Source organism: Ziziphus jujuba, chromosome 5, assembly GCF_031755915.1.
Source record: "Ziziphus jujuba cultivar Dongzao chromosome 5, ASM3175591v1".
In the NCBI taxonomy this organism is placed as follows: Eukaryota; Viridiplantae; Streptophyta; class Magnoliopsida; order Rosales; family Rhamnaceae; genus Ziziphus; species Ziziphus jujuba.
In genome coordinates, this window is record NC_083383.1 from 27,426,467 (window position 1) to 27,453,155 (window position 26,689).

The window sequence follows — 26,689 nt, forward strand, 5'->3', positions numbered from 1 at the left end:
TATTGACCTCATAAGAGTGATGCGATATCACCGTGCACCCAAGTTTGTGGTCACTTGTAGTAACAACAATTCAGAGAGTCCAGAAAGGTTGAGAAGTTTCACATTGCAAAAGAAACAAAAGAAAAAATGAAAGAAAAAGGAAAAAATTTTAAATCAAATCAAATCAACACTTCACGAAAGAAGAACAGAAAACAGCAAAGATGTTAAAAATACAGTATGGAGTTCATGAGATCGATTTTGGAGCAAAACAAAAATAGTCCCCTGTTGGCCGTGTGTATATCATATCATACATATTCTAAATGACCCACTCAAAATTTCTTACAGAAAAATTTATAATTAAAAAAAAAAAAAAAATCCAATTGAGCAAGTATGAAGTACACTGCACCACAATTTGTTGCAGTATGAGCAACAGTATAAAGGAGACTGATTGCTTCAGTTGCCTCCAGATGAAGCAGTGATAAAAAAAATGAAATGAATACAGAGGAGACGCTTTTAAGCAGACGACAAGGTTCTTTTATATATGGTCACACCCAGAAGGAATAAAGCAACTGCAGTAATGTTGATCCCTCACCCACCACAAAGAACTCACGGACAAAGGGACGATAAAAATTCAGCATTGCCTATAGTCGACTTCTGTCACATTATAATCGCAAAATTCTCGTGTACCATGTTGGAAAACAGTTGCCTGCTACATGTTGGGATTTCAAAACACATACCAGCCACTAAAGAGCAGCTTGCCTGAATGACATTGTATTAAAACCGACTTCCCACAAAAAGGGTATAAGAGAATTTTTTTTTTTTTTTTTTTTTTTTACTCTGCTGCCTTTGTTCGATTACGCCGCTTCTCCTCTGACCTGTGATGAAACAACTTGGCAATGGATCTCCTCTCACAGTCCTGCAATGTAGGGGGGAAAAAATAAATAAATAAAAAGAATAAACAATTAGACATGCATTGTGGTTTTCACTCATATTGGCTGGTGATAAAATTCTCAAAAGTTAATCACCTTGAACATATTAAGATGAAAAGGTTTTCCAGGATTCATCCTCTTCAACTTCTGGTATGTATATGCAAAACTTAGCTGATCACGGGGAGTAAATCGATCGACCTCATTGAACCAAAGACATGAAAACAAATTTGACATGGGAGTGTGCGCCCGAATGATGAAAGACCCTTCTGGTACATCTGTGGATGGTAAAAACCATTTGCATTAAAGATTGGTCAGACAAGGAAATTCAACCAATGAAAACCAAGGGAGAAAATGATTATTGAAAAAAAATCATACTGCTTGGGAGAAGCTTGTTGGGATCTGAGGCATTAAATCTTCTCAAGCCATCAGCCTGATAAAATTCAAATTGCTGATCTATAACGCTATGATTGTACTTGTTCAATTTCTTATTCTGTGCAACCTCTTCCCATACACAATGTCGGTCATAGTGATTCGAAATTGCATACTCATAACCTTTTCGCCACAGGAAGTATTCCAATATGAGTAAAGGGTCAAGTTGGAGGCGCAACTTGCTGTCTAACCAGATTGAATACCTGAAAATTTCGTGTTTGAATAAATATTACAGTGGAGAACTTTTTGCATAATAAAATCATGCTATACAGCCAAAAAAAAAAAAAAAATTCCCAAGCACAATTGCGGGACAGCAATTTCTGTAGAAGTCCACCATCAATGTTCTTTGATGGTTTAATAATTCATTTTGTTTTAGTAGAACATTATGCTTGAAATATATAGCATGGCAAAGAAAAAATAAAAAAAATATTAAACAAGAAGAGGTGTTCAGGCTACAACATCCAACCATCAAGAGATGTTTACAGCTAATAAATAATCTTTCAATCATAAGTCTTCTCCTCCACCACATGCCCTAATATCTAAATTGTTTCACCCTAATAATAGCTATATTAAATTAAATCATAAAAAAGAATATAATAAAATATAAGAAGCTGGTCCTAAACATCACTTGGCATTTTGAAGTTCCATATCAGAATAGTAGCAATAACTTCACTAACCAATACCTTTTCCAAAATACAGTTCATATATTCAAGTGCCAAACAAACACATGTAGACAAAAAGAACAAACATATAGAGTGACTAGTGACTGCTCGGGTGCATGCTAAAGGGATGAGCTAAAGAGCTACTTAATATTGTTGTTACTTGTTACAAACTTATCATTCTCACCTTGCAGAAGGGAAAAGCCGATGTGGCAAAAGTTTTGGTATTTTGCCTACTCTTCGCATATCATCATATGGTAAGTTTTTCACCACCACAATCTTCCACAATCCAATGTAACCCATTGAATCTGGTGCCTGACCTTCTGAAGAAAGTGTTTGCAGTGTAATCTCATCAATGAACATTACAAAGCATACATTTTTCCTTGACAAGCGAGTGACCTGAAATCAAAAAAGCTGAAAGTGAGACGCCATTTTAGAAATTTAATTAGTCTGAACCAATTATCAATTAGCATAGAAACAAAGGTGTAGATTGCAGAGCAAGGGTCATAGTTAGTAATGATAATTTTTTGGTATTTTCTTATTAGAGAAAAAAAATAAAAATAAAAAGGACAAAAGTTTTGGATTATGGATGGCATAAAGGTTAACTTAATGCTCGAATAAAAAGAGGTTAAAAGACAGGACAGCTTGTAGAAATCATCCTAGCAAAAGGCTATCAAAGGTATATGTTACAGGAGACAGTGAATCTTTGTTGACCATCTCACATTAAGATGGACTTCTAACCCTCCCTTGCACTTTCTCTACTTCTTGTTTAATCCTTTTGTTTGTGAAATCCTTTTGTTTAGTACATAAAGGTTTATGATGTATGACATGTCATAGGATAAGAAGATGTTGACAGTGTAAAACCAAAACTGACAAGGAAACTGGGAAATTGCATGGGTTCTTATTATGGCCAATATAGAAGGACCCAAGAATAGTACCACCATTTATTTTATGAATTTCAAGTACACATGGGCATTGGGTTGCACTGAGTTTTCTGAAATTATACTTTTAGGATGTTCTCAGACTCGAAAGAGGGTTAGGTAAGGCTAGAATTTGAATGTAGGGTACAGTAAACTAAAGAGAAGGCCAGACAGATAGCAATTAAATGCCTTAGAATCTCATTAAAGTCTTCTAGGAATCCCATAGAGAAGAGTTCATCAATGAAGAACCAATATAGAAATCAAATATGCTGAGAACTTCATAAATCAAAATTTAGAATTCTTGCAACATAGGATTTTCAATAAATCTAATATTAGCAAAAGAAATATTAAAGAACCACACAACAAGAGAAGGATTTAGATAAATATAAAGATTAAAACAACTTCTACGCAAAAAAGGTAAAAAGGATTTAGATTACAGAAGTGCCCTTGACATATACAAAAGAAGCCTCCAAATGCAAAGATCATATGTAGCCAATCCAAATAACACTTAAATGGGTAGAACTCATCAAGAGACATCATGATGAGGAAAACAATTATATAACAGAAGCACTGGTAAAAAATTCAAAATGCAACCGAAATATGAATCCTACTGATCTTAAAAGGCCTATAATAAAGTTACACGTGAAATAGTTATAGGCTTATAGCCACCTTCATTTAAGGTAGCTCTCAGCTCTCATCCCTCAACTCTCTACTCTAAGCTCATAAGATGGAACAAAAACACTTAAATACATGTCAGGTTTTATACATTAGAGACACTAATGCCATAAATTAAAGAAAAAAGCCACACGTCAGGTTTTATACATTAGAGACACTTATGCCATAAATTAAAGAGAAAAGCTAACATTAGCAACACTATATTTTGTAATAAAGTACATTATTAAGAAAATAAAGAACATGTTTTGATTCCCATTAATAAAAGAACTCCCATACCGCTTTACCAGTAGGCATCCTCAAGCGATCCGAATTTCCAAAAATGCAGGACATGACAGCAATGTGACATCTACTGATGTAATTTTCATCATCTTCTGCCAAGTCAAATCCAGTACTTGGGGATCCTTTAGGACCTTTAACAAAGCCACAATTTATTTTTTGATCACGTGCCACAAATGAATTTTCCCTTTCTTGCAAACTTTGATGTCCTGCAAATCTTGGTTCCCACTGCTCTTGTCCAACAGGGTTCTCCGTTTTAGTGTACTGCAAACTAAATCTTGCAAATTTTCGACTTTCTGGAGGTTCTATAAGCTGTGCAGTAGAGTTTAAGAATTTTATCTCACAAGAGGAACCTGAAAATTTAAAATATGAGAAATCAGGGAAGTAACAAGAATCCAAAACTCACCAAACATCCCAAACATATGATTAACAAGAAATGCCAAAAGCTTGATCCTTCAGCAGATTCAAATCAAGAAGATAAACCATTTACACCAACTAGGTCACAAGCCATTTCAATGGGTTGATACAAACAAACATCCCAAACACTAACAGATACATAAATATACACCTAGATGATACCTCTTCAACAAGAAATTACAAAAAACCAAATCCTCCAACAGATTCAGACTAAAGTAAATCATTAGTACCAACCAGTTCCCTTTACTTCACAAGCCATGGACCCCAAATCCAATACAATAACACTTATGGAATACCTAATAATTGAAAATTTCAGGAAGATATGTACAAACAAACTATTATCATTGAGGATCAGAATCACTGATTTCAGACCTTACTTCATGTCAAAAGGATTTGAAATTAACATATATATATATATATATATATATTTTCATAGACAGGTTTCTATTTGTCTACTAAACCTCCTTTAAGTCCCCGTGCTTTCAATAAAGCAGCATACAATACATAATATATTTTTCAATTGATTGGACAAGAATGCTATCTAATCTACAATACTAAGGTACTGAAATGTCTGATTTTACCAGCATTTATAAGATCAGAAAATTTTGTCTGTAAGTGGTAAACAGTGTAAAAAACCAAACTATTGTTTCAAAGGTGCACAATGATTTGAAAATTTATGAATGAGAAAATAAAATAGTTAGACATGCATGTGTGTATACTCACACACGTACACAGACACCTGTCTATATTAAAAGCAGTATGTTACCCGAAAACTTGTGGCGCTTTCCTTTTTTTTTGGAATCTGACTTGGACCTTTTTGACGAGTGACCATCAGTGACACTGACATGTCTGGAGTTAGTACTAACTTCATCAAGATTTCTAGAATTCTTCTCAAATGACTTGTTGGAGACTTCTCCAACTTTCCTAGCAGTATTTTGATCATCGGTTTCAGAATCAACAAGACCAGAGGACTGTCCACCAGATTTATGATGCGAATTCCCTACATCAGAATGATCACCTTCTTCATGTCTAGCATCGTCATCATACTCATCCACACGAGCATCATTATAGTCAATTCCATCATCATATTCATCAATAGCATCAGCTGCCTCGTTTTGATTTTCCAAATCCTCATCATTCTGTTGATTTCGATGGATGCCTGCTTTAAATGAGTTCCCTGTACTTTTCAATGAGGCCTCATATTCTGCTTCATACATTTTCAACTCATTTCGACCAGCTTCATTGTACAATCCAACACTCTTCCTATCCGAACCCTTAACAGACAACCCCTCGAGAGCAGAATTCTTCTCACCATGCTTGTCTTTCATTGAAACAGCACCCTTAACGGTAGCTTTATCCGTAGAATCCCCACCAGTTTGCTCCACTGCCTCCTCATTGTAATCTTCATCCCTTCTCCTATCATCCTTATCCCAATATCTTGAATCTCGGCCATGCACCACCGAACTGTGTCCAAACTCAACGACTTTCCGTGTCACATTTGAAAGGAAATCATCATTTTTCAAATCATCATCTTCGGCATGGTAAGTACTTAATTCTGCACCACCGCATAAACAATCAGTAGGTTCCATATATAAAATTCATACACTTCATTAAACAGAAAGCTAAAAGTGAATCACATGTTCAATTCCAAAATTAGCAACTCTTGGTTCTGTTTTCCCTCATGTTAAACTCAGTTCTCCAAATTCTTCCATGGAGAAAAATTCAGTACTAATCAATCACTAATTTATTTCCAAATCCATAAGCACTATTCCTACAATTTTTTTTTTTTCCTCACCGAAGACGGGGAAAAAAAAAAAAAAATGCAACATCTCAAATGCAAGTGAAAAGTAAATACCACTTAGTCTGCATCTCATAGATTTTCTCGGCAACCAAACAAACAGATGGAATGCACAAAATGCATGTACACATTGTAGTCTCCCAAGTATCCAACACATCGAAAATAAGCAAATAGAAAAACCGAAGAAAAAATCACCTCCATTGTCCCTAGAAAGGAAGTAGTAAGCCAAAACGGTGACAGCGAGCACGAGAATAAGGACTACAATGATGGCGCCGATGGATACTCCGAACAGCCCCTTGTCGGATCGACCCGATCGGCGGGTCCGACCCTGCTTGTGCGGTCCGGAACGAATACCGAGGACGACGTGATCCGACGAGCCGTTGGAGTGGTGGTGCAGATCGTGAGACGCACGCGCTCCGTACCTCTCCGTTCCCGACTGCCTGTACTGAGCCATCCTCGCATTGTATTCCCAATGCACTCCTCAAAAACAAAAACAAAACCTCCTGATATTTTTTGTTTTTATATTTAATTTTTTTTTTTTAAGGCTCTGAATTTTCAAATAAGAAATTAGAACAAAAAATCAAAATAAAAATAAAATAAAACAATTTATGGTGTGTGGGGTTTGGTGGAAGAAGAAGTGTGAAGTGAGCGATCTTCCTTTGAATTTTTGGTTTTAGATGAGATTTAAGCTTTTTAATTAATTAAATTATTTATTAATTTTAATTTTAATTTATATTTTTTTTATATATATTGATGCGAAAGAGAGATGAGGGTGTGTGCATTACACCTGTACGATTTGAAATGACAGTGTTGCCCTTTGTTCAGCCCCAACGTCACGTCTCATGTTTCTTTTTCTTTTATTATTTTCTGATAACGTCGCGTCTCGTTTGATCGTGACATGGACTACGAAATTACCAAATTGCACTCGAACTTTTCGTGCTAATATAATTATCAGAGTTCCGGATCAAGTACAAGTACATCATTTTGGTGCAAAATGTTAAGCAATCCAATCGGGTTTGCAACACATAAACGTCCGTCACTGAATTCGATTGGGTCGAAGTCACGTGTTTTCCCACGTGTTATTTTTTTTTATCTTTTTATCGAAGTAGGAGTTTTTGAGTTTGATCTTTGCATGACAAAGCTGCTAGATTGCCCTCTCAAGAGATAAAAAATATTATTTGTTTTTTTATGAAAACAACTTTTTTGTTTTTTATTGGGGTGTTGAGTAGTTTTCTGAAAACAACTATCAACATATTATAGTGATGAAATTTATAACCAACCTATACTAACTTAGTAATTTTACTTTTCTATCTTTGAAAAAAATAAATAAATATTAAAGGGATAAATTATAATTTTTAGGAATATAGAGTTAGATTTGCCAAAAAGATCAAATGATGGTATTTATTGTGAAATTTAGTTTAAAAATTTTTCAGTATATTATAGTTGAATATTTTGAATAAATAAAATTTTAATTTTAATTCAATTTAATTTTACATCTATTTAGAAAATATATTGTATAGCAAATGCATTAATAAGGAGATCATATATTATTTTATAAATAATAAATTTTTTTATCTTAATAACATACCATAATTAGTTATTATTGTGAATTGTTGAGTTACGAGTTTAGTAATATTTGTTATTTTCTTTAAAATACATAATATTCATTTAATTGTATCAAATTATAAAAAAATTTATAAGTTGATTAACAAATTCATAACTTCGGCCCAATTTTTCATTATAGTTTTGAAAAAATACCTTGGATTAAACACATACATCTTAATATTGTACTTTTAGACAATATTTTATAAACTATGCCATTTAATTTTTGAAGAAAAAAACAATGCCAATATTGAGTGGTTCTTTTTCTAATTACAAATGGACTTTATATAGTCTCTTTTTAAAGAATGCATGCCCAAATTAGGTTTTAATTTAAAACCAATTAGTTATGAATGGAGCAGCTCACTTAAGTTATATAATAGATTCCTTTTAAGTTTCTTATTAATGTGGAACTTTGTTTTGTATTTTCTCAACAGTCTCATATCCACGTGAAATTAATAAAAGATCTAAACGGTTATCCCATTTTTAATAGCTACTGCACTCACCTAACTTATCAACTTGCCTTGCAATAACCCACATTGCTGACAATATTAGAGTCAAATGGAGAATATATACCTATCCATACGAGAGGCAATAATATGAAAAAGCTTGAATAATTTCATAAAGCAAAAACCAATATTAATACCAAGTTAGGTTACAAGTAGGACTGTTCAAAACATCCGTTAATCCGACAAATCCAACCCAATCCAACCCAGTAATTAAAGAAACTGATATAATTTGGACGAATTGCGAGTTGATTTTTTTCAACTTGAATTCATCCGGGTCAGGTTTCGGATTATAAATTAAAAACCCAACTCCAATCCAACCCGATCCATGCTTTACCTATGGGCATGTTTTGCTTCCTAGAGGACACATAATGACATAGACTAAGACTTACAAAACTGGGGCGAAAAAAAGAAGAAGCAAAATATTGGGCTTTTAATTTTGGTGGGCTTACTTATTATAGGCTAGTGAGTTTATTTGTCATGGGCTGGTGAAAAAGAAAAAAAAAATTCTTATAAAAACAAAGGAAGGAAGGAATCACGCATTTCAAAGTTGAAGGGATTGCTCTTAATTTTGCTTCTCTCTCAGCGGCTCCATTGAGTCTCCAGCTTCTCTCCCCTGGTTTAGATACACCAATCTCCTTTATCGGTCTCTTTTCCTGCCTTATTTTTGGTAAGTTTTCATAATTTTCAAAAATACATTATTTAGTTTATTTACTCTTATCATTTTATTGCTTGTGTAGTTTACATTTATATATGCAATAGACAGGAAATAGAAAAAATGACAATGAAAGATGTAAATGGATAATTTAGAAAGTAGATTTCAACTCAGAAAAAAAATAAATATGATCTCATATCAAACCATGAAAGAGATTGGGAAGAAAGTTGTAGCCATAGAAAAAGAACAAAAAAAAATTAATTAGAAAAATGGGAGCAACAATATTTGGGAAAAGTCATATCTAATTTTAAAAGAGGTTCACAAACACAATGACCAAAATTTATATCGACCACCCATGGGTTAAGATTCTTATTTAGAGAGTCCAAAATTAATAATTGGGCCTTAGTTGTATGAATTTTTATTGGAAAATGATCAAAATTATCATTTGAGTTAAAACCTAACTTGAGGCCCAATCTTTAAATTTAACATTTGGACTTAAGACTAATTTAAGATTCAACCCGATCACCCAATCTAACCCGATTATTATTGGGTTGGGTTATTATGGGCTATCAGGCTGGTTCGGGTAGAAACCTGATCAACACAACTTGGTTGGGTCGGTTATCATTTTTCTTCCTACCCAACTCGTATACACCTTTAGTTACAAGAGATAAGCCTCACTAACAAACGTACAAGCCTATATTACATCTGTACAAGTAGTTACACCAAATAAATACATAATAGACTACACATTATTTAATATGACCTCTTAATATTAAGGTTATAGGTTGAACATTAATTTTGTTTTGGTTGGAAAAAAAAAGCTGATGAGGAAGGGATTTAGTTAATATATCAGCATGCTGATCTCTAGTAAAAGTATGTGTTGTTCGACGTGAACCTAAAGCAATCAGTTCGTTGACAAAATTAAAATCAAGAGTGAAGGATCGGATTAGAACAGAAGTATGTGACACTAAGGATATCACAATAAATCATTGATGGATGCTTCAATTGAACACCCAACTTTTTGATCAAGGGTTGCACTCAACAAACTTCTATAATGGTGTTTCTATAACCCTATATTCAGCTTTAGCAAAAGATCGAGAGATAAACTTTTATTTCTTGGAGGTCCAAGAAATTGGATTAGCACCAAGGAAGATGATATAGGCTATGGTGGAACTTCTATAATCCTTATTGCCAACCTAGTTAGAGTTCAAAGAGGCATGCAACATTAAAGGAGAAGAGTTGCGTAAAAAGAGTCCAAGATGGCTAGTTCTTTTGAGATAATGTAATATTCTTTTTACTGCACCCACGCACATCAGTAGGTTTGTGTATGAATTGAGCAAGCTTATTGATAGAAAAAGTGATGTCGGGCCTAGTGATAAACAAGTATTGTAAACTTCCAACTACTTGTCTATATTCGGTTGCACTAAGTAGGTTGGCACCATCAAATAGATACAAAAGGAAAAAGAAGACATTGGTGTTGGGTATTCCTTGGCATCTAACATATTTGTTCTTTCTAATAAATCAACAACATATTTTTGTTGAGAGAGAAGCAATCTAGTTAGAGAAGGTAATATTTTAATGCCAAGAAAGTAACTTAAATCCCCATGGTTTTTGAGAAAAAAATGTTTTGAAGGCATGAACAAAGAGTTGCATAAAGGAGAAGTTATTACCTATTAGAATTATATCATTCATGATACCTTTTTTATTGAAGACAAAAATAGAGGCATGTAAGAATTTTGAAACCCATACTATAACAAAAAATCTTAGAGAGCTCTGTACCAAGCTCTAGGAGTCTACTTTAAACCATAAATAATTTTCTTCAATTTACAACATAGTTAGGAAATTCAGAACTTGCAAAGTCTTGAGGTTGAGACATGAATCCGTCGTTATTCAATTGACCATTCAAGAAAGGTGTTGTTAATGTCTAATTGTTGAATCTTCCAAACATTATAAATAACAATGCTCAGAATGATCTGAATGGTAGTAGGCTTGATCATCAGTTTAGATATTTAAAAATAATTAATATCCAGTTTTTGATAAAAGCCCTTTGCTACTAACCCGACTAGATATTGTTGAATGGAATCATCTTTTTTTTTTTTTTTCTTTATATGGAAGATCCATTTATATCCCACTACATTTTGTGTTAGTAAGGAAGGTACTAGTTCCTATGTGTGTATATATATATATATATATTTTTGAAGAGCTTGAAATTCATTTGTCATGACTACATATTAGTCCTTATCGATAAGAGCTTTACGAACTATTCTTGGTTCTATTTCAATGTCACATGTGGCCACATGGAAAGGAATTTTGTGTTTGAAAATATTATCTAAGGATTAGGTACACATAAAATGTATGCATGAAGGTGGGGAAGGAGTACTAGAGATAGAGTGCTGTAAAGAGATGTATTAGATGGCCTATTAGTGTTGTAAGAGATGTATTAGATGGCCTATTGCATGATAAGTGGGAAGAGGTGATAAGGACTTTTGAGGTGTACTTTGATGAGATAAAGGAGGGGAAATAGGATGGGATTGTTCTAGTGGGGTTGCATTGGAGTTAATTTTGGTGGAGACAGAAATTTGGTGGGTATTGGAATTAAAAGAAAGAAGGTGATAAGGAGATTGATAAATGAGAGGAGAAGACTCGTCATTTCTAGTGGCTGGTGAGGACTTTTTTAAAAAATCAAGTTTGAAAGGAAATATGGACTCAACAAATTTAACATGACAAGAAATACATAATTTATTATTTATTGGGTCAAGACAATAATACCCACTCTAAAAAGAGAGATAGCTTAAAAAAATACATAGTATTGAAGGAGATTTTAATTTATGAGACTTATATAATTTAATTCAAGGATAACATAAATAGCCAATTTTTTTTTTAAAAAAAAATTAAAATTAGGAGACTTATTAAATACAACTTGAAAAGGGAATTTATTTGGAAGAGTGGATGTGGTGAGTCGATTAATAAATACATAGAAGTAGTAAAAGCAAAAGACTAGAACTTTAAGGGAAGATTGGTGCGAGAGAGCAAAATTAGACATGTTTCTTTAATATGTCTATAGTATCTTTCAGCATATCTATTTTGTTTCAGTGTATAGGGAGTTGTCAAAAAATGGTTTATTCCATTTTCTTCAAAGTAAGGTTTTAATTTTAAAAATTTTCCCCTTTATAAGAATAAAAAAAGATGAAGATTGTTTAAAAAAAAAAATTTAACAACTTTAGAATACTGGAAGAGAAAATTTAGAAACAAAATGGCTAAGAACTTTTGATGATGGGTGACTAGTACGTGAATGCCAATTGGACAATGAATCCTTGTTAGTAGCAAGAGCAATGGGCTGAGAAATTTTGGAAGGCCATTTATATACTCCTTCATGATGTGGACCTTGAAGCAGATTGGTTACATTTGCATATCTTTAACAAGAAAATAATTATGCAAAAATTCAATACAAGCATTATTGAACTAATAATGTGAAGTCCCACATCGGTTGGAAAGGAGAACGAAACACTCATTATAAGTGGGTGTGAATATTTTTCTCTTGAAAGACCTTTTAAAACCTTGAGGGCTGAGTTGTAAGAGAATTTTACAGGCCCAAAGAGGACAATATCTCATGCGGGTGGTCTGGGCTGTTACAGATATTATCAGAGCTAGTACCCAGATCGGTGTGCCAGCGAGGATGCTGGACCCCCAGGGGAGTGGATTGTGAAGTCGCACATCGGTTTGAAAGGGAAACAAAACACTCATTATAAGTGGGTGTGGATACCTTTCCCTTAAGAAGCCTTTTAAAACCTTAAGGGCTGGATTGTAAGAGAATTCTCCAGGCCGAAAGAGGACAATATCTAATGCGGGTGGTCTGGACTGTTACAAATAAAGCTTAGAAACTGACATTACATTTTTTTTCATAATAGGTACACATAAAATATCAATAAGAAGAAAGGATTTTGAAGGTGTGTAAATGTGAGCGAAGCCAGTATGAGTTATAGGTAGTTTAGTACCATTATTAATAGTTATTTCGTCAATGCCATCATACTCAAAATGAATGGTTTGGGTTTGAAGATCATTGGCAACATAGAGAGATGCTCCTATATCAAGAAGCCAATTTTGATTTTGGAAGTAGATAGGTGCCGGCCCAAGAGATCATGTTCAACCGAGCTAATGTGAAAAGCTTATGGAGTATAATTGTATCGACAACCAAGGGATTCTAGCATGAGAGAGTATAAATCCATTGTTATTCAAAGTAGAATAATACTTGATAGAGTGACCTTGTTGGTCACATAATTGATACTTTCGTTTTTAAGTGTTCTGACACACAAGATTGGAGAATCTAAAAAAAGGCATGGTGGCAGGATAAGGAAAAAAATTGAGAACATGTGGTCTTCTTGTTGGTGGGGACAGACCGATTGGCCATGTTAACAATGATAACAGACTTATTGAAAGATTGAGCAAGCCTTTCTAGGTAAGCATCATACTTAATTAATTGGTCATGAATATTGTCGAAGGAAATGGATGAGTCCCTGAGTTCAAAAAGATGCAGAGATGTCTTTAAACTCTGGTGCCAGACCATTCACAATGTATAACACTATATCATTGTCACCAATAGGTAGGTTGAAATGTGTAAGTTCATTTGTAGTGGTGTGAGCATTAAAAAGATAAGTCGATATTGTGCGTGAGCCCTATGGTTCAATAAATTTTTCCTTCAAATGCATTATATAACAACATGAGGGCTTGGGAGAGTGATTGGCAAGTTTTGTCCAAACTTCATATGAGGTTGCAACAGCAGAGACTAGAAGAGAAACTTCAAAAGTGATTGATAAAAGTAATGCATTGAGAAGAAACTTGTCTTGTCTCATCCAAAAAGGGATTTGGCTTGATTAATGTAATAGTAGAGTGGTCTCTATTATGGTTGGAAGAGGGCATGGTCTGGATCGTCTATAAACCCATACAAATCATTGGTCGTAAGTAATGAATCAAATTATGCTCACCAAGGAAAATAGGTAGTTTCCTTTAGTTTAAGAGGGGCTTGAAAGGCAATATTGAACACTACTAAATCCTATCCAGCAAACATTGGTTCATTCTGAATAGTTATGGTAGGAGCTAAGATGAAGATCCGTCAGTAATCGAATTAGATGCCATTAAAGAAGGGACAAGAAAAAAAAAACCCATTAGAGTATTAAAGGCTTTGATACCATATACGAGAGGCAAGAATATGGAAAAGCTTGAATAATTTCATTAAGCAAAAACCAATATTAATACTAAGTTACGTTATAAGACATAAAACTTACTAACAAATATACAAGACTATAAATCTGTACAAGTAGTTACATCAAAAAATATATAATAGACTACACATATCTAATACTATCCACAATTGTTTTTGCCACTTAGATATGTTGAAAAAATGACCATAAAAGTCAAAACAACCAACATTGTTCATGCTCTTGATGATACCATCCTCCAAAGATACTAATAAACTCAAAGCATGTCTATATACATGACCATGGCAGCATTGCAAGGAAAATCCACCAAAAAAAATAAAAAAAATGCCATATGCAGTTGGTTAGAATCACAAACAACACTCTTATTCTTTCATAGTTTAATTGGCCAATAATTTTTTTAATCATATTTTGGTCATAAGTTGATACATTAGTGTGTATTTAAAAAACATGTCGTCATGTCTAATTATAACAAGCAAAGACTGGCAGTTCTTTTTTTTTTTATTTATTTTTTTTAATAGGGTAATAGGCAATTCATGTTAATAGTTCATAGCTATATATGTCTAACTCATTTAGTTAAATCTATTAATTAGTATGATAAAATAAAATGCTATTAATTAGTGTTACAATTTATAATCCTAATCCACTAGCTTAAATAAATTAGATGAGGTATTTAACCTATTTAATAAAATATAATATTTATTAATATTGTATAATATATCATATTACGTATTTATCTATCATTATGTTTAATTTAATCCAATAATATAATTTTTTAAATTGTCGATATTAGTAATATTGTTAATGACTTGTCTTTTAGTCGGATTTCCATGACAAAACCCAATACTATATAATACATCCCTATTGTTAAATATTTTGTTAAAATTGGCAGCAAAACAAATTGAACCAAAGCCCTTTTTAGGTGTGAAGTATAACGAGACTAAGCCCATTTTAGTGTCTGTTCAAGTAGACAACTAAATTCGCAGTTAGACTGGCTATTATCCTGCCAATTACATTGAAGCGAGTTGCCTAACATATCTAGTTTGTTCTAATCTCTACTGTTAAGGATACGTAGGCAAAAATTTAAAGATCTTACTTTTGTGTTTGTTTTCATGTTTCTGCTTTGTCTATTAACCCTCAATTGTCGAAGTTTTATAAATTATTTTTAGGATAAGATATTAGTATAGAACTTTATTTGTCCATTTTAACCTATTACAAAGATGATAACACAACGTTATATTTATACATTTAATAAACAAATGAAACTAAATAAACGTGGTCAAATGTACTTCTTAGAATGTAGTTCACATACGTATCCATAAGTCATCTTGACATTGTTATATTACAAAATATTAAAAAAAAAAAAAAATTTCTTGTATTACCACATGATTGATTATCAACATTTAGGGCCTAATAATGAACTAATAATTGATACTAGACTTTAAATAGGATAAATAAAAAATTTAACAATAAAATAGATATGTATTTTGTTAAAATTTGAAGTGAATTGAAACAAATTGCAAAATTATGTTTGTTTTTTGGTTGAATTGTAAATAATAAATAAAAAATAAAAGTTTTTATTTATTTAAATAGATAAGTTTCTTGTGGAAATGCAAATTGCATTTTATTTACAACATTGCACGTATTATTACTCTTTTTTTTTTTTTTTTAACTCATATGAGACTAAAAAGAAAAGAAAAAAATTTGAAAAATTAGATGCATTGGAAGCCAAAATTCAATTGAAAAAGCAAGTGGACTTTTAGGTCTATATCCACGTGTCATCACGACCATTCATTGTACCAATACCGGGATTTTCTCATTTTCCTTCTTCCTGAGCCAAGAGCAAGTCCATTGGACAAAACTGCGAGGATTTAGAAGCTAATAGTGCAAACATGTGGCGCGTATAGCTGGGGATTTAGAGTGAGAAGAGAGACGGGGTGTGGGGTCCAACTTTTGCTCTATTTGCTTTGCGAACCAGAGCTGAAGACCAACCATCTCCCTCCATCTCTCTCTGTTTTCTCGCGGTAGCTCTTTGAAGGTAACGCTGCGTTGAAGAAGTGCTCAGTGAAGGTATTATCATCTACTTTAGTCTTTAAGAGTTTCTTTTTGAATTGTTTGATGAATTGGGTTCAAAAGCTTTAAGCTCCAATGTGTTTTTTGTTTCTATATGTTTACATAAGAGATTGAAATCTGAGAGCCCCCTTTTTTTTTTTTTTTTGGTTGCAATTTATAATTTTTACCAAAGACCCACATAGAACTAGTACTTGTTAATATATTTGGAGTCTTTTTTGAGTTTTTATCTGTCTATCTCTATAAGTTGGGATTTGGGTTTATACATGTTTTTGGAAATTACCAATCCTAGGATTTTCTAGCATATCAAATTTAATTTACTCTCAGAGTCAAATTTATTTTGCTGATATTGCAAGTTTTGCAAAACTGGAGGTACTCAAAGATTTGACTTTATGGTAAAAGGTTCAAGAGAGTATGATTTATTAGGATGAGTAGTTTATATTATAAGTTTACGGTAGATGTGATGTTTCTTAAATGCCAAATGTGTTTTCTGGGTATTCCCTTTGAATGCCTGAGGTTTTGAAAAACCATGAGCTGCTTGAGAATTTAAATTGCTTGATATGCTAAAAAGTGCAGAAAGTAATTAAATTTTGGTAAGGAAAGAGATTTATTCATCAAAAAGTAATCAAATTAAACTCAATTTCAAAGGCCTCTTGACATGGAAGTAGCTTTAAGATTGTTTTGTCCCTAGTTTGTGCATAAGGACGAGAGTTCACTTACCTCTGTATTTCTTGTTATCTTTCAAACTCCCTCTACATTTTCTTTGAATAAAATGAAATCACTTTGGCTAGTGCTTGTGTTTGTGAATTGTAACGGTTTTAGTGGGTTCTTGGTAGGGTTGTAGCATCATCTTTTAAGTTGTATCATCTATTATCATGATAAAACAAATCCATGAGACTCTTTAATCTGATGGAACTGATTAGAATGAAGCTTTGTACAGCTAGGGATCTTAACCCTTTTAAGTCCTTCTCCGGTTGCAGTATTTACTAAAGTGTCTTGTACTTACGGCTGAGTGCTAATTTTACCATGTTATTATATAAGTTCTAGAAGATGATGTAAGGTTTACTGTCTCCTATGATACTAAATCTTTGGTCATTTAGAAAGAAAATGAAGGGAATTAGCTTAGGATGATTTGTTCATGCATAACGAAGACCTAACTGATGTACTATACTGAAGATTGTAATAATTCAAACAAGAAGTAAAAGGAGACAGATGAAGAAAAGGAAAGATGTGAATTCTCAGAAGGGATATAATTGTTAAAAGACATTTTGGAGGGAATGATTATTTACAGGATCAAGTGGTGAAAATGTAAGTATTATTCTTATCACATTATGATCATCAATAAGTTCTAGTTTGTTAATTGACTTGTAAACCTAGAATCCTTTTTCTTTGTTGAGTTGAGTTAAAACAGTCTAGTATTTGGTTTCTGCATGTTATCCAATTTTTCTAATGCAAATGAATTTGCTGAAAGTGTAAACAAATTAATCAGAGTTGATTTAGTTAGTAGAAAACTACACTTCAACGCTTTGTTCAGAAAGGTTGATAGATTGATTTTGAGAAATTAGGATTTAAAATGCTAAAATTATGTGTTAACCAGTTTTTGAACCACTAATTTTCAGATAGTTATGACAGTAAATTACTTTGGTCCCCTGTTTTCCTAACACAAATAAGATATCTTGAAGTTTGAATTCTTTTTAAACTTCACCTCAGTATAAGAGCACGATGTTTCTGTCACTTTTGGATCTTTTATTACAATATTTCTCTCTCTCTGTTTCTCGCAGTTGAATCTTTCTTGGGGGGTTATATTGATCACCTTAGATGACATTTTTACGGCAGAAATCCATGTTAAAAACAGGAGACTGCATTTTGACCTTTGTGTGGCATTGATACAACTTGCAACAAAGTCCTTGTCAATTAAAATTTCCCCTTAGTGCTACAAGTGTGTTTTGGTTTAGTTAAAGCATCAATATCTTTTAGCTAGCAACAGAAAGGCATGTAACTGAAATAAGCAGAAATGCTTTTAGTTTTTGTTGAAATGCTAGAGAAATTTACATTCTTTTATTTTCAGTTATTAATCTCTTCGATGTTCAATTTCTTTTTAACTGTTTAGTTTTACCCACATTGTTAGCCTTGTAGTTGATTGTTTATTACCTATGTTACAGTGCAGGGATGCTTGACAAAACATTAGTTTCTCCTTTAATGTCCTACAATTATGCGGCAAGTTTCTACATTTCTACTGTAAGTAACATTTCAAGCCTTTTTTTTAAGGAATCATTAATCATGTAAGCTATCGAAATCTTTCTGTGATCTTTGAGTAAAATCATTGATTTTATGTGTTAGGAGTCAAGCTAAAAGGCATTAATTGTTGGTTTGTCAAAACAAATGGACGTGGATAGTTTTGGATATGGCTTAAGGATTGTGTTTTAAGTTACAACTTACAAGATGGACTATATGAGGAAAAACAAAAAGCTCAGATATAGAATAATATAAAATGAACATTTTAAATGATAGTTTGGGCCCAATCATGGATGAGTTAGCTGCAACCTGTGTCCAAATGTTCCATATTGTATTACAATATTATTTTATTTTATTGTTGGATTGTATCTATTGTATCCTCTTGTGGTTCACTGACATTTGTTGGAGATTTTGTGCTTTTGAAAGTTGAATCTACAGTAATCCCACTGTAAGTCTTACAGTTTGTTTCCAAAACTTCTGCAGCGTGATGTTGTAACTGCTACACCAAATATTGCACATTTAAATCTCAATAGTCTTTCACAGAATGCAACCAAAGGAACTTTGACATCGAGTTTTTCATGCAAGAAATGGCTATTACGTTCAACATTGCAAATTGAGAATATGATTTCGACTGAAGAAGATAAGAAGACATGGCAAGATTGCAGAGAAGCCCTGTATGCATTTAATTTCAGCGTTGAGGAAGCAGACAAGATACTTGGAAAAGCATATGGTCAGATTCATTCACCTTATTGGGGCGAAGAGCGTAAAAAGGTTGTCCCAAAAATTGATATTGTAAAGGAGATATTAGACTATCTCAGGAGTTTAAGCCTTTCAGATGATGATCTCTGCAAGGTGCTCAAAAAATTCCCAGAAGTTCTTGGATGTAATCTTGATGATGAGATAAAAACAAATGTACAGCTCCTGGAAAAAGAATGGGGAATCAAAGGAAAGTCGCTTCGAAACCTTCTTCTTCGAAATCCTAAGGTATTGGGTTACAATGTTGACTGCAAAGGAGATTGTATGGCACAATGCACTCGATGCTGGGTTCGATTTTAGCTTGTGATCCACATCCTTTTTTTTTTTTTTTTTTTTTTTTTTTTTTTTTTTTTTTTTCCCCTCAAAAGAAGTTGGTAATTTTGCATATATGAGGGCATAATCTTACTGTATATCTACATAATTGTTATCTGAGATTAAAACTTATTTTTAACCATTTTAGGTAAATTTGATCATATGTATTCACCGACCCTAGCATTGTTCTCTATGTTCCAAGCAATTTCAAATAATTTTATTTGCTTTACTTTCTATAAAAAGCAGAGTAGGGTTGGTTTTCAAATTCAGGATTTGGAATTTTATTTGGCACCTAATCACATGAATTAATATGTAGCTGGTGTCGGCTCAGAAAATGCTCCATTAGTCAATTTAGAAGGTGGTAGGTATTTTGAAGAGAGAAAAGACAGAGAAGAACTTAGGATCAAACTGGGCATGCTTGTTGCAGGAATTGAAATATGCCAGCAAGGGCAATATGAGAGACTATTTTAATTTTTATTATTTTGATCATAATATGAGAGCCTATTGACTACATAATTATTGGCAAAACAAAATTATTGTATATTGAAACAATGTTAAAAAATGGACAGCCTCCTAATAAAGTCCATCCTTTCCAAAGCGTATAGGATGTAGCTTCGAATTATGCCTAGTGATTACTAAAAATATAGAACTTGGCCCCAAAAAAGAAAAAAAAAAAAAAAAGAGAAAAAAAGAAAAGACCGCTGAAGTATAGAAATGGTAGGAATCATGAGTGACAAAAAAATTTACTCTTACCTATTGCCATGTGATCCCGATGAAATATAACAAAAATTAAAATGTGAGATTATTTTGTAATTTGAATATTTATATATATATATATATATAGATTAATTATATTAGAAAGGCAATGTTCAAAATTAGCCCATGCAATTTATCCACCAGAAAAGTCACTCGACCTGTGTTTACTCTCTGCTTTTCTAGCACAAAATGATTTATGTGGCTATGAAACAGTCATTGTTGTGGCTAAAAAAATGGCTATTATGCAAGAAAATTAAGGAAGTTTATTGGAAATCATATCTGAATCATTTTCAGACTCAACCATCTTCTCCTTTATAAAAGGGCCAATATCAACGTCAACAACTCATTCTCTTTCTTAATTTCTCTCTGACATATATGTGTAAGAATGGCCAAAACCAAGACAACACTTTTGTTTGCCATCCTATGCTTTGCCCTAATTCTGGAGGTATGTTATTTTCATGCTTTTGTGTTTAATTAATTTTTGTAGGATTAACCACATCATCATCATCATCATCAGCAGCAGAATTCAACAATATATTATGCCACTATAATTAACAATTTATTATCCAAAAAGGATGTAGAGTAATATTATTTCTAATTGTTACTCTTATTTATTATCCTAGATTCACTTTTGCTTGTTTTATATATATATATATATATATATATATATATTTATATAAAGAAGGAGAGAAGATGAGTGCTTTTATATTCTCTGTACTCTGTAGATAAATTAGTGTATACAGTTTAACTCCCTGTTTAGAGTTTAATATCTAAGAAAATGAAAGATAAATATGATTATCATTTTCTAAAACATTTTTATGGGTTAAAAAAAGAATAAACACATTTATACTTTTATTCTCGTTATAAACTAAATTAATTATTTTTTTCAATTTAATTTCCTTTGTAGATTTTTAAACTAATTAAATACAACCTAGTTAATAAATAGATAATATCACATAACTTTTTTTTTTAATTTTTTAATTTTTTTAATTTTTATAAATTATTGGGGTTTAATACACTTATTAACCACCAGCTAGTTTCACCTAATTTCACTTGAAGCCTTTTTTTTTTTTTTTTTAGTTCAATCACCAACTCTTTAGTTCTCAATTTCAAGCGAAGCTGAAAGACAATAAAATACTAAAATGTATTGAACGCTAAATTACATATGAAGTAAAATTTTAGCTATAACGATTTTTTTTTTTTAAACAAAAAACAATGCCCTTAATTAATTATCTCTTTTATTTCATGAGTGCATTAATTCAAATGGGATTATTATTATTTGTTTTCTTTTCAGTAGTTTTTAAGTCATACAATAAATTGGTGTGACCCATTTGAGCTTTTGAATTAATTTTCAGATAATGGATCAGATGCCTAGTGGAGGGCACTTCTTGGTTAAAGCAGAAGATGATCATGATGATCATGATCATGATGACCAGGATCATCAGAATCATGGTGAAAAGATTGGTAAGAAAAGACAATTTTTTTTTAAATACTTGAAAAATATCAACAATGACCAATATAATCTAATTGTATAACAAATTAGCTTAGATTTTTTTAATTAAAAGTAAAAATGATTAATTATTTCATTATATATATAAACAGATTGCAAATCCAAGTGTGAATACCGGTGCAGCAAGACAAAAAGGCATAAAATGTGCATGAGAGCATGCAATACATGCTGCGAGAGGTGCAATTGCGTCCCTCCTGGAACTTCTGGCAATGAAGATGTTTGCCCTTGCTATGCCACCATGACCACCCATGGTGGTAAACACAAATGCCCTTAAATTAACTAATTTAATTATTACCATTTTTTAATTAATTTCTTTAAATACTTATTCATATATATATATATATATATATGAATGTTGTAATAGAATAATGATCAAGAGCCTCTGGACATGATCATCATCATCAGTCTAGCTAGAAGAGCTTCAGGTGTTTTTGAATATTATTTCTGGCTTGTATAGCTTTCATATATCAGTGTAATTTTAATTTCCTTCAATCAATTAATGTTCATTACATGGGAAATTAATTCAAAATTATTGTATAGCTCATTCTATTATTTTCTTTAATTTGTAAGAAGTTGGTAATTATCAGGGGAAAAAAAAAAAAAACAATTTTAGGAGGTAAATGTATTTTTATGGAATCATGGACTCTAAAAATATGTTCTCTACGTTAAGCATTCCAAACCACTTTATTTGCTTTGTTAACAAGTTAAGAAAAATTATAAAACCCTGTATGAGTAACTTTCCTTGTACTTGTTTTTCTGATTAAATAGATTTCATTTATCATTTTCTAGATGGTGAATATAATATATACATATATATATATATATATATATATATATATCTTCAACAGAGTTTAAAATATTGTTATTATATATATATCTTCAACAGAGTTTAAAATATTGTTATTTTTTATTAATTAATTTGGAAGTTTATTCTCAATTGTTTAAGTACTGGAATTGTTTAAGTACTGGACAAAACGTAAAAATGTTTAAAATATTATATATTATTTGAAAAAAGAAAAACCAAAAAATATTTTTCTTTTTACAAAACCAATATATTATAACTTTATTTTTCCTTTTAAAGGATGTGCATAAATTCATCTAATTGATGTGCATAAATTTATCTAATTACTTTTTATTATATTCAATAGGGATATGCAGAATTTTTCTCCCAGTTAATTTATCGATTTTCCTTATAGAAAGAGATGTGCAAATTAAATTTAATTAACTAAACTTTCCATTACAAATGGATGTACAAGATTTACACAATACGAAAGTCATGACTAATCATGACTTAGACCGATAAATTTTCTCTTGCTTTTCTTGTACAAAATGTTTTCTTGGATGAGTCAATTAATTCGTGGCTAAAAAATTTGGCGTAATGCAATAAAATAAGGAAGTTTGTTGGGTATTTTCGTATCTGAATCATTTTTAAACACAACCACCGTTCTCATTAGTTTCTATATAAAGTCCCATATCAAGGCTCAATTTGAACCCCCACAAACACATTCATTCTGTTTTTACTTGTGTCCAAATCAAAGATTTGGAAATATGGCCAAACCAAAGACAACACTTTTGTTTGCCATCCTATTCTTTGCCCTAATAATGGAGGTATGTCTTCATGTTTTTGGTTATATATGCATAATTAATAACATCAAAACCAGCTTCGTTTAATTGGATTGTTTTCGTTTGTTGTATATATATCATTGGATTTTTTATTTATTTATTTTCGTTTTTTGAAACATATTGGATTTTTTTTGTTTGAATGCAGCGAAAATATACGATTTGGATTGTGAAATTTTACAAATTGTGATGAAAATTTTGTTTCTCAAATATATCAACAATTAACAATATTATAAAAAAATATCATTAACAATCTAGAGCTGAAGTATGGTTGGTTATCAACAGGAAATCCCAAATGATCCTTAACTTTAATCTTGCTCTTTTTTCAAGTGTAATCTGCTGAGAGATATAGTCTAACTTTATGCGTGTATTTTAGAGCTTGAAGTTAATTAATTAGGAAATGGAAAGAGAAAAGTATTCTCTTATATAAGTTAAATGTCTAGAATTTTTTTTTTCTCCATAATTTTGTCAAACATAAGCATAGAAAATTGCATTTTTTTCATTTTCCTTTCAAAGAGTTAAAACTTTTATTTTTTAGAAAAATATATTTTATTACAAGTTTGATATACGATATCTTCAACCATTATAAGCTAAAGGCTTTTATCATCACTAGAGTTCGTGAGTAACTTCAATAGGAAAAAAGAAAAAAAAAAATTAGACTTCTTATTTTATTTATCCCTTATTAAACATCTTTTTCTGTTTTGGTTTTCTTTGATGTAGACCATTAAATCTCATTCTCAAGTAAACTTTTTACTTTTATTTATCTCCTTTCAAGTCTCTTTTTCTGCTTTTTGATAGGCATCCATTAAATCTCTTTATCAAGTAAACTTTTATTTTATTTATCCCACTTAATTTACATCTATTTTTCTGTTTTGTTTTCCCTTTATGTTGGACCAATAAATCTCTGCCTCAAAGTAAACGTTTTATTTTATTTATCCCACTTTAACTATTTTTTTTTCCTGCTTTGTTTTTCTTTGATGGACCATTAAATCTCCTTCTTTCATTATAAAAATTAATTCTATTGGGATACATATATCATTTATACTTTTGTTTTGGTGGTTTTAATCCATGTTCTTTTATACTGACGCATTAAGTTTTAACTTGTGAATTTTCAGATGGAGATCCATGTGGGAGGGCGCTTCATGGTTCAAGCTCAAAAGATTGGTAATTAATTATTTTTAACAATGTCCATTTTTTTCTTATCAAAACAAAAACTTTTGCAAATTATATAATTTAAAACAACTTCGACATCTTATGAAAAGGTATTTGTTGAATATTATTAACACTGGCAAATCTTAAAAAGCTTCAAATTAGAACAGATACTCATGCAGGCGAATGTCTACATATATAATTACACACACACACAATTATTTTTAACAATGTCCATTTTTTTCTTATCAAAACAAAAACTTTTGCAAATTATATAATTTAAAACAACTTCGCCATCTTATTAAGAGGAATTTGTTGAATATTATTAACAGTGGCAATCTTAAAAAGCTTCAAATTAGAACACATACTCATGCACGCGTATGTATATTTACACACACACACACACACACACACACACACACACACACACACACATAATAATAATAGTATTTTTAACATGGCAAATAACATACATGAAAAGCCATTTACTATGCTTTTGACGATGTTCTAATCGAGTTTTGAATCCAACTTTCGCCCATGCATATATGATGCCAATGCAATATATATTTTAATATTATTGCAATTAATATTTCTAGATATATATATATATATATATATATAAATATTTATGCAATGAATTATATAGATTGATGGTTTTATTTAATTTATATATGAATGCATAAAAAAAAAAAAAAAAAAAACAAAAGATTGCGGGTCCAAGTGTGAATATCGGTGCAGCAAGGCATCAAGACACAAGATGTGCATAAGGGCATGTAACACATGCTGTGAGAGGTGCAATTGCGTCCCTCCGGGAACTTCCGGCAATGAAGATGTTTGCCCTTGCTATGCCAACATGACCACCCATGGCGGAAGACACAAATGCCCTTGACATATATAGACCTACATCAGTCAAGTTGTCTTTGGATATATATATATATATATATATATATATATGTATATACATACTAGAATAAAGAGAGGTGTTTTTAATTAGTTATATATATAGATATATATGTTGACTTGTATGAATTGATGTAATACTGTTGGTCCATCGACCAGCTATATGAAATTGTCACTAAATAAATTTGTTTACGCTCATTAGATTCTTATGGTACTTTATGGTTTTTTATTTTTTTCTTTTTTTGTTTTGATTTTTTTTTTTAATGTTAATTGGGAGAGAGGATAATTTTTTAGACACAAGCATGAGAGATTAAGCCTAATTAAAATGAAAGGTTCAACAATGAAGGCCAGGCCATTGTCATCTAAATGGTCTCTTATACGAGACTCTTATGGTAATTAAATTATAAGTATAAATTATATATAAATACCAAATTCATGCTGAATAAAGATTAATATTTTTCGACCATTTATATATTGTGGTATTAATCGATAAATAATTTAAGATTGGTTTGGTACCATGTATTAAAAGGGATAGGATTGTATATGCAGCCTTATCCAGTGTTTAGCCTGGGTTGACATGCTTACCTAGATGCATACAATGTACACGAAATAATGTTGATCCATGGGGGTTGGGTTATTAGACAAGATCCAACCCACAAATCCCTCAAAGATTTTTGGAGTAGTCCTATCTAAGGAAAATTTTGTTGAATAGTTCTATGAAAAATTCAAAAGAATCTCTCCTAAAATATGGATAACCTGAAAAAATTTCTTGCAAATTAAACACATTCAAAAATATATTTATTTATCCACGACAACAAAAAAATCTCCTTACTACATATCATCACTAGCAACCACCACTACCATCATAGTCATAATACAGGTTTAGTACAATACATATTCAACTAATGTCACCGTTGTGTTCATAATTTATGACAAAGTATTTTAAGAGTAATTTATGATTTTAAGTTATGTAGATTAAACAAATATTCTAAATAAATAAAGATAAAGATAAGGAAAACTAAATGCTACTGCTATGGGAAAGCTGAAAAGAATTGTGCGCTAAGTAAACTGTCTGCTAACTATTTGAACTTAGTAAACAAATTAAAAATAAATAAAATATGAGATATCTAACTGTTTAAATTTAGGGAATGAATTAAAAATAAATAAAATATGAAATAAAGATATCTTAATGAGTGATTTAATACCATAAGAAAATAAGAATTTTACCCTAGAACACTCTTTTGAAAAATTCCCCATTTCAAAACTTTTTTACAAAATTCAAGTTATGTCCCCGTAAGTTTTTTGTGAAAATAGTATTTAATATTG

At 31.5% G+C, this 26,689-nt stretch overlaps 4 protein-coding genes across 5 annotated transcripts; 3 read left to right on the forward strand and 1 right to left on the reverse strand.

Moving 5' to 3' along the window:
• Positions 1–235: 235 nt before the first annotated feature.
• On the reverse strand, positions 236–6,748 carry LOC107421581 (uncharacterized). The gene is made up of 7 exons (XM_016030844.4): positions 6,278–6,748; positions 5,051–5,839; positions 3,868–4,220; positions 2,184–2,395; positions 1,284–1,540; positions 1,005–1,183; positions 236–895 (listed from the first exon to the last, which is right to left on the reverse strand). The coding sequence occupies exons 1-7, from the start codon at positions 6,534–6,536 to the stop codon at positions 812–814; spliced, it is 2,133 nt and encodes a 710-aa protein (XP_015886330.3). The 5' UTR covers positions 6,537–6,748; the 3' UTR covers positions 236–811.
• Positions 6,749–15,875: 9,127 nt separating this feature from the next.
• LOC107421575 (uncharacterized) lies at positions 15,876–19,670 on the forward strand. 2 transcript variants are annotated; one of them, XM_025074407.3, is made up of 4 exons: positions 15,876–16,125; positions 17,302–17,433; positions 18,288–18,363; positions 18,844–19,670. In XM_025074407.3, exons 3-4 carry the CDS (start codon positions 18,295–18,297, stop codon positions 19,414–19,416), a joined length of 642 nt encoding a protein of 213 aa, XP_024930175.3. In that variant the 5' UTR covers positions 15,876–16,125; positions 17,302–17,433; positions 18,288–18,294; the 3' UTR covers positions 19,417–19,670. The 2 variants fall into 2 exon arrangements, with proteins under 2 accessions (XP_024930175.3, XP_015886322.3); XM_016030836.4 differs by lacking the exon at positions 17,302–17,433 and having other exon boundaries at positions 15,880–16,125.
• Positions 19,671–20,489: 819 nt separating this feature from the next.
• Positions 20,490–22,261, forward strand: LOC107421574 (gibberellin-regulated protein 11-like). Its single transcript, XM_016030835.4, has 3 exons — positions 20,490–20,629; positions 21,540–21,648; positions 21,787–22,261. Exons 1-3 carry the CDS (start codon positions 20,570–20,572, stop codon positions 21,966–21,968), a joined length of 351 nt encoding a protein of 116 aa, XP_015886321.3. The 5' UTR covers positions 20,490–20,569; the 3' UTR covers positions 21,969–22,261.
• An 886-nt stretch (positions 22,262–23,147) lies between these two features.
• LOC107421576 (cypmaclein-like) lies at positions 23,148–25,561 on the forward strand. Its single transcript, XM_016030837.4, has 3 exons — positions 23,148–23,302; positions 24,430–24,478; positions 25,171–25,561. Exons 1-3 carry the CDS (start codon positions 23,243–23,245, stop codon positions 25,350–25,352), a joined length of 291 nt encoding a protein of 96 aa, XP_015886323.3. The 5' UTR covers positions 23,148–23,242; the 3' UTR covers positions 25,353–25,561.
• The last annotated feature ends 1,128 nt before the right edge of the window (positions 25,562–26,689 follow it).